The sequence below is a fragment of the Platichthys flesus genome, chromosome 4, assembly GCF_949316205.1.
Source record: "Platichthys flesus chromosome 4, fPlaFle2.1, whole genome shotgun sequence".
Lineage (NCBI taxonomy): Eukaryota > Metazoa > Chordata > Actinopteri > Pleuronectiformes > Pleuronectidae > Platichthys > Platichthys flesus.
The window spans coordinates 24,707,460-24,724,155 of NC_084948.1; the positions used below are offsets into that span (position 1 = coordinate 24,707,460).

The 16,696-nt window shown below is 44.0% G+C and overlaps 1 protein-coding gene across 1 annotated transcript in view; it reads right to left on the bottom strand.

Moving 5' to 3' along the window:
* Window positions 1-12,577, bottom strand: part of yap1 (Yes1 associated transcriptional regulator) — a gene marked incomplete in the record, with an annotated part of 25,267 nt that extends 12,690 nt beyond the window's left edge. Inside the window, 2 exon segments of the mRNA XM_062386374.1 lie at window positions 10,470-10,702; window positions 11,796-12,577. Coding sequence (XP_062242358.1) covers window positions 10,470-10,702; window positions 11,796-11,996 — 434 coding nt within the window.
* Between the last annotated feature and the right edge of the window lie 4,119 nt (window positions 12,578-16,696).

Here is a 16,696-nt window from a genome sequence, read left to right on the forward strand (position 1 = left end):
CTACGACCTAAAACCCCACTATTCACTTGTTCTTTTTTTGTTTTTTTCGAGCCATCCTATTTAAGGGACCCCCCTCATCTCAAACAAATAGGCCCCGAAGTCCAGGCAGCGTGTTTATGCAACACCCCAACACTTATGTTTTATGGTGCGGGCGGGGGCCAAATTAATCCTAATACACAACAACAAATTTAAGAAAGTTTATGCAACGGCCCTTAGCAATCTATCTACAGCATCGTGCAATAATCACATTCCTGGGTGTGTGTCTCTCCACCCCCCCCCACCCTGATTCTTTACAACTCGTTGTTCATTCGATCCACAAGCGCCATTCGATTTTGGGAACAGCTGGGCGAAGTGAGAGATTCAGATTTCTCTTGGCCTCTGTGGTAATCCCAGCCTGCCTGTCTGCTCCCCATCCCAGGCCAGAGAGCGAGAGGGCCTGACTCAGCACTCCACCCCCCCCCCCCCCCCCCCCCCCCCAACCAGCCCCCCCCCCCCCAACACCCCACTACCCAGCCACCCCACACAACACACACAATGCAACCCATTTTGAAGCCCCCTCTTGTTATGCTTTACTGATCAAAGGAGCTGCCAAATCCCCGACCGCAAACCCCCCCTCACCCCCACCACCCTAGCCCTCACACACACACACAGACACACACACACACCACACACAAACACCACAAACCAAGCAAAATAGTTGGAGCTGCTCAGACTGGAGGGGCCCCTTGAGAAAGAGGGGTCACAGCGAGCAGGGGGAAGACAACTACAGAAAAGAATGAAAGAGGTGAAAAAAAAAAAACATCTACGGAAGCAATCCCCCCCCCCCCCCCCAATTTCTATTGGCTGCATGAGTTGCTGTGGTCCTGTTACACTCCCGAGTACCCGCCCTGCCCCCTTCGCTGCCTCATTCCCACTCTGGAAACTATGACATTTGTTCTGGGAGGGGAGGAGAGAGCAGGGGAGGAGACTGGGAGAAGAGCACTGGGATGAGGGAAGGGAAGGAAGGGAGGCTTTATCGTAAATGAGAGGCCTGCACATCCTGGTACACCAATGCCTAACAGAGACGCAACAACTGGAAAACATGAATGGAAATATACAACTTGCAAGACCCTTCCAACACCCCCCCCCCCCCCCCCCCACTCCCTCATTGAGCTGCTCTTCTCTCGGCGCAGATGAAAGAGCGAATATTGAATTTTCTATCAAACTTTTGTGGCCTAACTCAATCAAAACAGATGCAAACAAAGATTCAATAGAAAGAAAAAAAAAACAGAGGGAGGTGATAATGGAAAAGCCGGTGATAATAGTGCAAACACACACACTGCAAGTCAGCACTGCACTGTATTCAAAAGGAGCCGTACGTGGGAACTGGGAGAGCTGGTTAATGAGTTACCGGGAGCCAATAATTCATCACTGGGTTTTAAAACTAAAGGATAATCCATTCACCCGACCTGCCCCGGACCCTATATGGCCGGGGCCCTATACACGGCTTCCGGCAGGCGTAACATAAAACAAAACAATGTCACAGCAACTGTTGGGACGGACGGCTGGAGGCCACCAGTTGCTGTTCGGGAATTGCTGATGATCTGCAACCTCCACAGTCGCAACTGCTCGGTGTTGTCTTTACATGTCTCTGACACCACAGTGAGCTCAGCAGGACAGCCACACCGTACCCTCCCCCCCACCCCCACCCCAAAAAACTCCCTCCGACCCTAGGGCAGGGCAGCGGACACAGAGAGAAGTGGCTGTGCTGTCCACACAAAAGCAGAGACACTTTTGAAAGGGGTGTGTTTACACGTGCACGGTTTGGTTTGTAGTCCAAACTGACCGAATCATTAACACGGTGCTTAAGCTTTACCCTGAGTTTCTTTTGGAAGAGTGTGTTTGTCCTTTATCCACCTTTTGTCAGGATTGTGACGGAGAAGCTGGATTCAGGCGCGTTGTCTTATCAGCATTAGAATCCGTTGTAAGTGATTGAGATCAAAACAAGTCTACGCTGCTAATCTTCAGGAGGGGAGCACAGAACAAGCCCACAGCCTGACTCCCAAGTCGTCAAAAATGTGTGATAGTAGCTTTCTATCATTTCTGTCAAGTGGTTTCCACCATTTTAATGGTCTGTCAAATGACGACTGGACATTACAGTAAGAAAACTGTTTGGTTTCCAGTTGCGTGAACCACAGAAGACCAAATATAACCCATCATTATTTTCCTCGCTGTGGGGGTGAGGAAGAACTGTAAATGGCCAGGTACTGCCATTCACACATGAGCAGAGCGCTGTGGTTCAAACACGACCCGTTATCAAGTTGTCTGGCTCTAGCGCGGAGCTTTACTTGCTAATTTTCGCCCGAGCTGTCATCATGGACGCCTGTGGCTGAGCCGAGCACAGAGCAGGACTCTTGATCCACCCAGGCTCTTGACATCCCCTTGACTGATGGCACCAATTATCAAGCCGGCGTTTATTGTGCCACTGTTATTTATAATGTGTCTTGCAGAGGAGGGGGGGGGGGGGCTTTCGTTTTAAAAAAAAAAAAAAAAGCTAAACTTGACTTTGCTTAAGTACAACAACTTTTCTGTTCAGTGTCAGTCACATGAGGGTTAAGGGTTTGAGTCCACAAAACATTTCTGAAGTATCGGGAGGAGGAACTCTTCTTCAGACGTCATAAAACCACAAAGAAGATTCCTTCATACTGCCTGAGTGGTGTCATCCAAGTGTCTGCAAGCCCCGACCTTCATATTCGACTCTAAACGATGACATATACACCGTGTTCTAAGCCTAAAGTGTGTCCGAGGGTCAGTGAAGGCATCTCATAGGAAGAGGTCAGCGGACATTTAGGCTTAAAACACAGGTTTATTGAGGTTTGTTATGTCTGAAGTCTCGGTCACCATTGAATTCAATTATATCGGATTTGGCTGCTATGAAGTTTATCCAAAAGTAAACTCCAAAAGTGCTTTAAGGACTCAAACTCTTCACCCACCACCTCCATCGGCACAGTGGTGAGCAAAGTTGAACTATCCCTTTAAGAGGAGCCCATTACAGAAGTGTGAAACTTTCCAGGACTTCATTACAGGAGCCCGACAAACAACACACACAGGTGGCCTGTTTGCACCGTGAGCACCGTGGCGTTTACATCGGCCTTTTAAAAAAAAGGAGAAAGTTCCAGCCAAAAACAAGTCTCCGAGTGAGCCCTGCTACCTGCCAGGACAGCGGATCACAGCTGGATTTACGGCGAGATAGATTTTTTTATTATTGAAAACTGTCTCTCTTCAAAAGCCAGATGTCAAAAGCTGCATATCACCGGTGTTAAAAACAGGGGAGTGAAGCTATGGGGAGTTGAGCAGTGATGAAACACACCCCACAGCTGAGTTGTCAAATGTTAAAAATGGGATCCTCAGGCCACAGGGGCTCCACCCAGGGAGTATATGCTCGGAAGGTGGTTAAAGCCGATGACTAAAGAGTGCACTGAGGGAGGCCAGATGTAATCAGGCCTCTAAGATGAGGATGACCATTTCTACTCTAGTTGACTGGGGATGCCTGGCTGCCCCTCTATCAGCAGGGCATCATCAAGAGAGATTATTGGGGCGACCTCCGCGACCCTATTGTGGCTTTAAGTTTCCCTTTGAAGGAGTGTTTGTGTCATCGTGCTTCCCGATGAAGCAACTAATTCACCGAGCAGCGGGACTGATTGTGGCCCAACAGTTTCAGTTGTGCGGCCGTTTGTTTTGGTTCTAGCCATTTTATTCCACTTCTCAGGGGTCGGGTCACAAGAGGCAGCTAACTAAGCTACATGTTCCATCTCCTACTGAGGGATCCCAAGGTGCTACCAGAACAATTGAGATACATATAACAGTCCCAGCAACTTCTGGGACGACCCTTGAGTCTCCTCCCAGTTGGATGTTACGAGAAAACCTCCAAAAGGAAGACACCCAGGACTCCCAATTAAATGTCTAAACTACCTTAACCAGGTCTTTTCCATGCAAGGAAGGAGGATAAGAGGAAATTCAGGCTACATTCATTCTATTAAGTTTTAAAACGTTAGCTCTGTATCAGACAAAGTTTTCAATCTTAGTAGCTCAAAAACTTTGCAGGGAGTGACAAGAAGTACAAACTTATTAAATCACAACCCCACCCCAAGTAATGTAATATAAAAAAAAGTATCTTAGACTTAACCAGCTTCCTATATAAATTAAATAAAACTGAACAGGTCAAAGTCAACCTGGGTGAAAGTCCACAATGGATCGATTTTAAAACTTCTTTGCCAAATCCCACTTGTCATGAATACATATCATATTCATACTTTTAAATACATCAAACATATGCTTTATGGCAACAGACAAGCTATTTACAAATATTTTTCCATAAATAAAAAATATAGTGCCGAGCACTTTCGGGAAGCCCACCTGAGAGGGTCCACTGTCCAGATACTACGTCTCTGTGGCGATGCCCCCAGTGACAGTGGAGGCATTGATGTCTGGGACAGAGGTGTTACATCAAGACTTTGGTAAACACCAGCCTGACTTTCTCACAGTCCCATTTGTGTACCGAGCTGACAGGCCCCAGTTGAACAGGAAGGGTCTTGTCTGTGTGTGGTCAATAAACCAAAAGTTTGTCAAACACAAAGTTGCCCCGAACGAGCGCTTCACGCAGACTCACGGCTCGGGCTTCCCAGAACCATTTGTGAGCAGCATCAGCTCATAACAGCTCGGTGTGTGAAATCCAAGTTGAGCGTTTATCACTCAGAGCTTTAGGCTGAGTGGCAAATTAGATAATTGATAAAGGAAATATTAAGTTATTACGAGGCTTACATTAGATGTGAAGCAAGAATTTAACTATAAACCTTAAATAAATGTTTTAGAAATATAGTTTTATCTTAATAACAAAGAACTGTGGGTATTCGCAGTCATTAAAATACGCTTTACACACATATTTATGCAGCAAAAAAAAAATATCAAACTTAAGTTGTTTAATTGTTCATTACTTAATATTGATAAACCCCAAAAAACACAAATGCAATGATGCTTTTTTTTTGGACTCAAAACTCAAAACTTTTAAAACAAGAAACCACAATTTCCGTTGTGGACAAGCTAATTACTATAAAGTACTAATGTCTGCAGGAACTCTCAATACGTGCTACACAGATATAAATACTAGGTAGAGTCTAAGTAAACACTGATCTCTCCAGCTCTCACTGGGGGTCTTGACTTCTATTTAGTGCAACAGATGTTCAGGAAACTCTAGACACACTGGAGCTGCACCAGTGATCAGTCTGTTTGGTTTTCCTGGTTTAAAATCGGGAGCTTGCAGCTATAGGGTGTAAAAAAAAACAAAAAACACACACACGACAATAAAATGCACACAGCGAAAGGATTCATCAGATCGGACCACACTGGATAATTTAATCATTTACAGTCGTGTGTTTTCTTTTTTCCAGTTAAATATATATATATAAAAATAAAAGACACAAATCAGCCGCTCTGCGTTGTGGGAAACCAGACTCGTAAACACAGTTTAGAATCCAATTGAGAAAAGACAAAAGTGTCCATCAACACACACACGGCTCTACCTGCCCCTGAGGGCACACAATAGCTGCCCCCCCCCACCCCCACCCACACACCCACCCCCCAAAGCTTCCCTCTGCTTAGGGCTGACTTCCCACGGACTAAAAGCTCATTCAAAGCTGCATTTAATAAGCGCCCGGAAACAGTGATTACCCCTCCTGGTTCACCGGTGTGTCTAAATTAGAAACCTTCATTAGTTTACGACCCAACCCTGCCCCCCCCCCCCCAGTCCGAGCACCAAGCAAGGTTACCCCCACCCCCCCTGCCCCTGCTGACGTAAATCACAGGCCACAGCAAACTGCTGCGAGAAGGAGGAGGAAAGGTCAACAGACTTTGTTGACATTCTCCCGGTCTTCTCCACGCTTTAGGGATTTTTGTTTTTTATGCAACAGCCACAACAAAAACATTTTGCAGGCAAGACTTTTATCGTAAATCTGATTTTCATCAGGTCTACAACCACTGGAATAAGAAGGGAACAAATCTATGTTTGTTATTGATTATCAGATTAGTAATTTACGACATGGAGGTGTTATTGTGCTTTGTGTTTGTTTGTTATTTAGCAGGATAACGCAAGAAAAAGGATTTCCGTACCCAAGGAAGAACCTTTGACTTTTCCCCAACTTCTTTAACACTGAGATTTTTCAGTGTTTCTCAGAGAATAATTCATGAATCCTTGAGAAGTTGAAATCAATGAAAAGGGCATAGTTTCACAGTAAAATTATTATAATTACCTCGGCCAAGGAGGCCATGTTTTCACCTGTCTGCTTTGTGGTTGCTTTGTTTTTAAGCAAGATGACGCAAAAACTACTAAGCAGATAATCACGAAACTCGGTGCAAGGATGTCTTAGGAAATAACTAATTTCATATTGGTGTGGTTCAGGATCAGCAGGCGGACACAGCACATTTCCGTTAATTTCCCAGACAATAATTCAAAGATCTTGAGCGAGAAACAAATCCAACATAGTTCGAGGACTGATATTTATCAGTGTGTGCTTTCATAAGGGAACTGTTCAGCTTTGGCGGAAGTATAAACTCTACTCTGTGCCTGTTCTAGTGGGCAAATCATTTCCTGGGTAAAAAGTTAATCTTTTACATCCTGTAAAAGAAGATTGATTGGTGCTGGATTAACAAAATATTACAGAATGTTTGAGAACTGGAGAAAACTCCTAAAAAGATCCCGTTAAAGGATTAAGTGACGTTTCGAGCAGTATAGCAATTCAGTGTTTCATGCTCACCGCTATTTAAAGTGGAAAAACTGCAGCTGTCAACACTGTTAATCTTGCACGTGGTCAATCACGACTTTTTACACCAAACTCTCCGCCTGTCAAGAGCGTCACATTTCAGATGTGAAGAAACATGGCAAGGCTCTCGAGAGAAGCTGCTGCCCTCTCTCTCTCTCTGTCTGTCTCTCTCCGCCATCTTCAAGCTTCATGTCAGCCATTTGTCTATTTTGGGAAGGCTCACATGAGTCTCGACAGGCCTGTGGTCTGAATAAAGATCACTGTTTCACTGGCTGGACAAAAGGGAGGGCCGCAGTTTCTCTTGGCCTCTCCTCTAGTCGTCTCCACATGGCTGCCATTTAACTTCACTGACACAAAGGAGGCACCGTCGCCAGCGCCCACAGCTCCATTCATTCCAACAACGGAGCCGGGGTTTTAAAAAGGGGAGTGGGACACACCGGCGTCCGCGGAGCCGCCGTGACTCACGGAGGCCGATCATTCCCCGACTGTATAATCCTGTAGTGACCGATCGAACGGAGAGAGAGAGAGAGAGAGAGAGAGAGAGAGAGAGAGAGAGAGAGAGAGAGAGAGAGACAGAGAGAGACAGAGAGAGGGAGAGAGAAAGAGGGAGCATCTTTAAAGGAGAAAACTTTCACCCGGAGTTGATATATCTCTCAGGACAACAGTGATCAACCGAGTGAAATGTGAGCCCCTGCTCTCTGCTCGCTGGTGATCAACTCTCCCAACCCCCACCCGTCCATCCACACACCCACACACAGACACACACACTCACTCCTCCTGCAACATGTCTTGGTCAGGCAACTCCTGTTTATAAATAGGGGAGTGTCTTTTTTCCCAAAGCTCTGGCCAGGCTGCCTTTATTCCAGATCAGATATCTGCACTTTGATGTTCGCCGTATGGAAGATTTCTCCTTCACGTCTCGTTACTCGAGCACAGATGCTGCTCTCGCTCCGAGCTGCAGAGACGCCAGCTGAAACTATTCTCTACACAGTAACTCAGCTGTTTTTTTTCAAGTTCCAAAAGTTCACATCGGGTTTACTAGCGAGCGGAAAGTCAGTTGTAGCCACAACTTTGTGAAAATCTCTACTTAAATGAGATAACTTATGGTTTATATATATATTTTTTAAAAGGTAAGAATTAAATTGAAACTTTGAGTTAGTTGTACTTTTTGTTAGAGAAATTCTGAAACCTTCAGTCTTTTGACTTGAGATAATGTAGATTCTGATTTGGCGCGATTCAAATAAGATTGAGTAATTTGGTGCAAAGCTTCATTGTAAACATATCTTTATTTGTGTTTTATTGTGCGTTTATCATTGTGTTAAAGAGCAGTAAACATACTTTACTAAAATCCTCTCATTCTCTGAAGCTGCTTTTAAAGATGCAGAGTCAATTGTTAATGTTTGGGAACGGCTTTTGGTCAGAGTATAAAAACAATTTAGTTGTGTCTTATGAGGGAACAGTTAAGTTGTTGTTGTCTCTTCCGCCAAGTTGTAAAAAGTTTTTTTTAATTCCCACTCAGAGTTTTGTGACTTTGTATCATATCTGTTTTAAACTCTTTAATTGTAGATTTCTGTTTTACATCGTTAGCCAATCAATCAATCAATCAATCAATGCAACTGTCCCTCTGCTTTCCTGTTTTGTTTTCAAAGTAAAAGCAGTGGAATAAACTCAACTCAAATTACCCCGTGGTTGTATAAGAACAACAACAACAACAACAAATAGAAAAATCACACATTGTTCCAATTATAAAAAAAACAGAGTGACGTCATTCCTATGAAACCAAGCAATCGTTTGAACTACAGAAAGTTATACAAGATCTCTCATTCCAGACCTAACTTTAATTTAGTTTACAGAATGGACTCAGTGTCTGGACGGGCAGCAGATCAGTCAGATTCTAAACAACTGCAGCGATCCTGGGAGAGTGTGTGAGGAAAGTGTTTTCTCCTGCTCCTACCCCCCCCCCCCCGTCCTCTTGCAAGATTTTAGGAGAGCCTCCTCCAAACCGGCCCAGATGTTCTCCAGATGTGAAACCTTCAAACATCTGGTGCCGAGAGCTCTTTTTTTTTTTTTGTTGATTTGAGGCTATCATGTTTGTTCAGACTCGGTGTCAGGCCGTGATACTTCCTAGAACCGACAGCGTCTCGTCTTCGGGAGGAGGCGACGCTGGACGTGGGATCGTCTCTGACCACGCGAGGCCGCCCGCGTCACAAACTCTGGGACGTTTCACAATGAACAGATTATATTAACATGACTCGCTGACGAGGACATCACTTTGATGAATTATTCAATCCGTCATTTCACAGAGCTGCAGAGAATGGACGCATTAAAAGACCATTAAGTACATGCAGAAGAAAGAGAAGCCTCACAGCCCAACAAGTGGCTGATCCACTCTGGGACTTGCCCACAGGGCTCTGGCTTTTTCCTGCTTCCGACTATTTGAAAAAGGTTGCGTCGGATCCTTGATGTGGATGAGACGTGCGCTGGTAGGAGATGAGTTCTGCAGGGCCGTCTGTCCTTGGCTGTCTGGGACACGGCTACAGTGGTCCATTGTCTCTCCTGAAACCTGAGACCTAAGTAAAGGAACACTACATACAGCAGCAGCTCCTCCTAAGACGTCTCTTGTCTGCAGAGGAGACTCGAGTCAATACACTACAATTTAACTTTTGCAATTGTCCATTCGAGGACACCATCGCACACACTGGGTGGATTTGTTAATGATTCCCAGTATAATGCACAATGAAAGGAGCTGTAGTGTCGGTATTCAATCTCAGGAGCACTTCGCTGATAACTTGGTCATTGCTAGTGACTAAACTTTTAGCTTTTTTAACCTACATGTACGGAAACTGCAGAAGATAAGTATTATTTTACATTAAAGATTTTACAGTAATGAGCTTTTGTTGTAGGCTGCAGCCACATTACTAAGTTTTCACTTTAAAACCCACGGATACACCCGGCGTCCACACTACTGCAGAGTTTTAGAAGTTTGGACACAAAAAACAACCGCTTGCTGATTCTGTCTTTTCGGTCACGACGTAACCCCTCGCTGATTTGTCAGGCTCCTATCACATGACCCCTCTTCCGGAAAATAAAATAATTGGCATTGGCCTCGTGCACCAGTGTAGAACGCGACACGGATAATCGATTACAAGCGTTGTTGACCCTGTTGTCTTTTCCTTTGCTGTACAGTTAAATTCTGCATTTTACAACCAAACAACTGTTTACATGTGTACAAGTCTGCATAAAAACTGTTCTGGAGAACAAATTGTTGTGTGGAAAACAAAAACATAGTTGTATGGGTGAAGCCTTACAGACTGGACCAATTTGAAAACAACCATTTCACCGGGTGGACATATTCCGGTGAATCTTCTCGACACTAGTTTTTAAGCATATTTCTCACTCGCCCGTGAAAACCAACACTTTTCCTGTGACTACTGCTGTTTCATTCAATGGCATTAAGAGGCACAACCAAATCCCAGGCGCCAATTGTCTTAGTCCTGACAATGTCAGGTCAAAAAATGTGATAATTTTAATGTAATTTTCTGTCTTTTCCTACAAAAACACTGTCTTTATCAGGATGCCATAGTGCAGACAGGGGCCTCCATTCATTTACAACACATTTTCAACTTTTGTGAAGGAAAACAGTGTTGACATCTGATGCCGCCCCCCCACACTTACTTGAGGAAGTATCTCTGGCCGGAGCTGGTCTTCGCCATCTCCCAGCCGTGGGGAAGGGACACGTCGTCAGGGATCTCGTACGAGGACTGACGGAGGTGTCCCGGGGAGCCGGCCGGGGCCATGCCGACCAGGGAGCCGCCGGAAATGGCTCCCAATTGAAGGGAGGCCGGGGACGAGTGTGCGCGGACATGGTGGGGGGTGAGGGCCACACCACTCCCAGCGTCGGTACTGGCCTGTGTCAGGGTTGGAAGAGAGGATTCATTAATGTAGTGGCTGATTATTTCTATTATGTGATTTTGTGTTAAACACTAAGCATTTTAAAATAAATGTTTTAAATCTTCTTACAAATGACAAAATTAATGTAAGAATAAAGAAAAAATGTAATAGTGTGTAAAGAATGCAAAGAACTGAAGAACAGTAGAGGATTAGGAATTTAGGTGTTGTGGTGTACGTGAATTACACATGTTTAAAATCCCAGTCACTTTACATACGTGTTCACGGTACACAATACATGCATATGTTAGGGAGTTCCACTCATGTGCAGGCATGTATGGGTGTTGTTTAGGTCCAGGGAGGGGAGGGGAGGAGGAGGAGGAGGAGGAGGAGGAGGAGAAGGAGAAGGAGGGGGATCAGAGGCCTGTGTGGGACAGAGCAGAGCGCAGACTCGCTGCACAACAACACATGCGCAATGGCACCAATGATAAAACTCCACTGGGACCACAGGCAACAGTTGTGGGGAAACGGGAAGGTGGGGGTGGGGGGGTAAATAGGACGAAATCAACCATCATATGATTTATTCAATGTAAAGCTGCACAAAAGTCCATAAACTCTCCACGAGTTGAGAATCTGACCAAAACATTTTACGCGTATGATTAAGTTCACTTCTCCTGTGAAGTTAGAGTCGGTGACAACTAACTTTAATTACAACAACTCCTACAAATCATCCAGAACAACTTCAAGTGTCAAATAAATGACTTTTTAAGAATACTTTGGTTACTTCTCAACTTTTACGCACGGGCTCCTGTGGGACGTGTTTTGTTTTCTTCGGTAGTTTTGACAGAAAAGTAGTTGGTACAAATTCCCTGATTATATACATGATGTGGAATGCGATCGAGAGGGGGGTGAACAGCTCGGGTGCAACTTCTAACTCGCTCAGGAGGAAAAACACAAAGTGCAAAGTCGGATTAAGTAACTTTTAAAGTGAGTGGAGCAGTCGTGTACTGTATGAAGGCCTGCGCGGCCACAGGACGGGCCTGGGCTTTAACCGTGATTTCTGGGAAAGGAGGGGGGGAGAGAGGAGAGCAGAGGCAGGGCGGGTGGGCTTACTTGTCTGGAATGGGACTTTGGTTCTGGAGGTTTGAAGAAGGAGTCGGGCAGCTTCCTCATCCGCATGGGCACGGACTGGGGTATGATGGTTCCTTTCGGGTTCATCACGGCGCTGAACAGCGTCTCCAGGTCGGTCTGGGAGTCCCCGCGGACATGGACGATCTGGTGTCCGGCCGGAGGCTGGTGCTGGCCGGGATCCATTGTGCCAAAACACTCGGCGAACTTTCACTTCTGTGCGTAAAAATCCGAAACAGACGCGTTCAGTCGGGGGCGCACAAAAATAAAAAGTTTTGGGCCAATTCCCCAAAACTTTTTTTCCCGTCCGTTTGTTGTTTTTTGGGGGTTTCAGCGCAGGAGGGAAATGTGGATCACTCTCGACGGCTCTCAGCAAAAGTGATCCGAAGTCATTCTACAAGTTGCTCAGCCGAGGACTGTGGGTCTGTCCCGCGGTGTGTTAGCTGTCGAAGTCTGCAGTCACACACAGCGTTTCCCTGGGGCTTCTTGCTGGCATAGTTGTGCGTGTAACAAAGCGCATATCTACAATTCCACACTGGAATCGGATGTGTTGTCGTCCCAGCTTTTTCCCCCAAAAAACGACACACACACAAAAATAAAAAGCCCCGCAGACGCAGCCCCACAAAAGACGAAAAAATAACACAACAAACGCGCAAACAGTCCCACTGCGTTGTTTCCCCTCACGAGAGGTGTCCGCGGGTTTATTCTCCACGAAGGAGAAACAAGCAGGACAAATCTCAGCGGCTCACTTTCGAGAAAAAAAAAAAGTTTCGCTCCAGTCGGGTCTAAACTTTGGGCAGGACATCAAACTTTATGACTCATGGGATGTCTGCTCCAGGGGCGGAGCTTGGCTTTAATTGGGACAAGAGTCTTTAAAGGTACAGTGAGTGTAAACCCGTGGGGGCCCCGGGAGGGTCCGTGGGCCCGCAGACATTCACTTGTCCCCTTTCCTCATCAAAACATAAACTTTAATTCATTAAATATCAAACATTTGATTTAAAAAAAGAAGGAAAATTTATCCTAAGTTTTTCACTGGGATCATATTCCACAGGTTGTTTTACTTGTTATTGTTTATCTCTAACTAATCGACGGGGCAACTTGAACACTTGTTCCTTCACTTAATTGTTGAATTGCTCGTCTTCCGTATATATTTATTTGACAGCCCCCCCAAACACATGACAGGGAAGCCCCGCTGGGCCCTGGAGAGCCCACTCAGGAGAACAATGATTTATGGCTCATTTGCAACACAAAATGTGAGAAGCGCCTGAGTTTTAAACACACAACAAAATACAATACACAAGCAAGTTGTATAATTTATTCGGCTACATTATCATCCACTCCGGAAATTGGCAGAAAAAAGGTTTAATGTTTACTTCAGCTTTCGTTTATAATTTGTTTATTTGCTTGAATTTGTAGGATTACCCAAAAACTACTTTACCAATTTACATGAAACTTTTGAGGAGGGATGGGGCCTGAGAGGAAGCCATTACATTGAGGTTTGGATGCTTTTATCATCTTTTATTTTTATGACAAATAAGTTAGTTTTACTTTTACATCTCTACCAGAAAAACTTCAGAATAATGTAGAGTTATTCTGGGGCATTCCAGATTGTATTTTTCTTTGTTTTTTTTATATGTTTACGTTTGAAAAAATTTGATTTTTCTGCATGTGTAAAACTTTTTGAAATATGAAAAACAATGCAGAACAGTTTATCTTTAGCTTATGATGCTGCAACACAAAATGTCACAACCCAGTAATTCAAACCCACACTCTCCCTCATAATAATGGGTCTATTTTCTCTCCCACTCTCTCTCTCTCTCTCTCTTTTACAGTGCTCATGAAAAAGTAGATCCATGCAGTTCCCACAATTGTTATGCAAATGAGGCCCCTCTTCCATTGAGAAATCATTTTGTCAAGATCCAGTCTCTTTGGATACAGAGGCTCTGTTTCCAGCCTTTTTCCCATACATCTCCTGAATGAATGATTATGAAGCCCTATTAAATACCCACAGACACTGTAGAGCCCCGGTGAACAGATTAAAGAGCCTCGCTCTGACACTCACACACACACACACACACACACACACACACACACACACACACACACACACACACATTTGATGTTGTTTTTATTTTACACATCATTTTTTGAATATCTAACACGAGTGTGCAACAGGTTTAATTTCATGATGTCACCATATTTGATTCTATATATTACATCATAATGTGTCTGTATCCGTGTCCTACAGGATTAAAAGTTATTTGTACTTGTATTTTTTAAATATCACAATTTGATTTCTTTTTTGTACACGGGTGCAGTTCTTCATATTAAAGGCCACAAGGCCACATATGCTGTTGTATGAATGAAACATTGCGTGCATGCTGACGTCTCCATCATTTGTGTGGAAGTGCTCGTTTTCACATCATTGTAATGCACTCAGACACATTAAAGGAGATGGACTGCAGTGTCCCCCCCGAGGAGACCACCCACTCAGCAGAACGCAGCCCTTCATCCTGCTCCATCCTCCTCATCCTCAGCGGAGTTTGATTGGATGACATGCAGAACTCAGCAGAAACCATTTACCGTGTTTTATTTCCTCCAATCAGCCTGAAGCCCTGCAGGGCTGCAGCTACTATCCCAGTTTCAAACATGTTGTACTGGTGTTGTTATGGGACACGTGACGCACAGTGTTGCTGCAGGCGGCGCCCCCTACAGACTTTAATGAGTACTACACAGGTGTATTTCATAATAAACCCATGTGAACTTTCCCCCCCCCCCGCCCCCCACACACATACACAAAAGTTTGCAGTGATATCCTCAACAGGACTCTGCATTTCCATTCATTGTTGACAGTCTATAACCAAAACCTTATCCCTTACATCACCTAATTAACCCTTACCTTAACCTTAACCCAACCACAACTCACATCTAACCAGTAGCCTTAACCAGGACCTCAGGAATTAAGGGTTTGCCATCAAAAACAATATATATGACAAATAAGTTGCAGGTTTTAGTGTTTTTATCAGATGCAATTTTCAGTTTCATTTAATCAAAATCTACAACTTTACTCTGTTTAACATGTGTTCTTTAGGGTATGCATGTTTTTGCATGTGTAGAATGTGAATAAACACAAACATACAATACAATATGCTCATTATATACATGCAAAAACGTTTAACTTGACAGAGAACAGTTTCTTAAAGAAATTATATGTAAGTTTGAATTGTAACTTAACGTAAATATATTTAGATACACAGGGAACACAGCACCTTGATCTTTAAAGGCCGAGTTGTAAGTTCAGGGAAACATTCTGACTGACTCTGTGGTTTTACGTTGTGGCTGTACAAAACCAAATATACACTTAATTTAGATCTTATTTCAGTAGCCTATGAAATGCATAAAGCAAAATAACAGGTACAGCAAGTTAACGTGACAAAGGTAAACACTAACATTTGCATCAAAGCTTCAAATGAACAGTTAATTGCTCTTTTTTTTACACTCAGCCAAGTAATTATTCAGTCATTCTCCTCTTGTTAGATGAACTGTGACAAAAAGAAAAACACGACAAAACACTTGTGAGTTTAAGCTTCACAACCGACCCAAGAAATACAAGCTCGAACTTGCGTCCGTGGAAAAACGTCCGTGCTTATTTTTCAGCCTTCTTGCCCTTTCTTGTTGAGTTTCTGGGAGTTGTGCTGGTGAAAAGGCTTAAATGTCATTAAGCTCAGCATTGTGTGCTCATAATGACTCGGAACATTGGCGACAGTCGGTCGAAGGGACTTTCAGATTTCAGAGCAGTAGAATTCTGAGGTAAGGTTTTCTTTATTTGTAGTTGTGCGTCGTGATTCATCCATTAACAGATTAGAGGTTATGAATGAAAAGGAGGATTTGGGTTTAAATTGTTCTTACAGTAAATACAGAACATTGTCATTGGATGCACTTGATTAAAAGACAAGTTAGTTGTTTCCTGAACACACATTTAATTTAGTAGCATAAACCAGTGTTGTACTATTCAGATCAAATGTCACTGTTTTCACACACAACTCGTCCTCTTCTGCTGCTGCATCATCAAACCTGAATGTTTTTATTTCCCTGCTCTGGTTTCAAGTGAAAGAATATGCATCATATGCAGCAGAGTCAGAAACCTGCAGGCAAACCAAGAAGAGTTTCATTACTGTCGGAAACCTGACACTTCAGATGAGCCTGGGCTTCCTCCACCTCCTGCAGCAAGTTCCAGCAGGCGGACTGAAGGGCAGAACCAGACACGCTAGTAAAGGAGGGGCGGCTGAACTCACATCAATAATCCCTGCAGCTATTTCTTCCCCCAGATGCACCTACTGTTTGTTTTGGCAAAGGGAGAGAGAGAAGACTTTAACTAATAACCATCTCATTTCACTAATAAGCAGTTGACAATTCAAATGCAATAGTTTTTTTTATAGTGGAGCGACGGTAGAGTTTAGAGGAGCAGAGGACCGGAGGCCCTGTGGCAGAGGCTCACCTTGTTGAGCCAGTAGGTTGAGTCTGGTGCACAGGACATAATCGTCCTTTCTGCAGCCGTCGAGGAAACACAAACACACCTTCGCTGTCGCAACACGTCCTTTTTATAAACCCTTACCGGTCCTCGTCGCTTTATTGACATATCTGCATAGCTAATAACAAACTGGCCACACACACACACACACACACACACACACACACACACACACACACGCACACTGCACCCAGCCAGTTTATCAGTGTATCGATAACAAACTTTAATCACGTCAAATATGCTCCCAAAATAGATTCTCCTTTAAATTATAGTTCTGAATAGAAAACGGAAAAGTTGATAATGGTCTTATCTAAATTCACAGTGTTCTATAGTAGAAAAGACTTCATAGGCACTT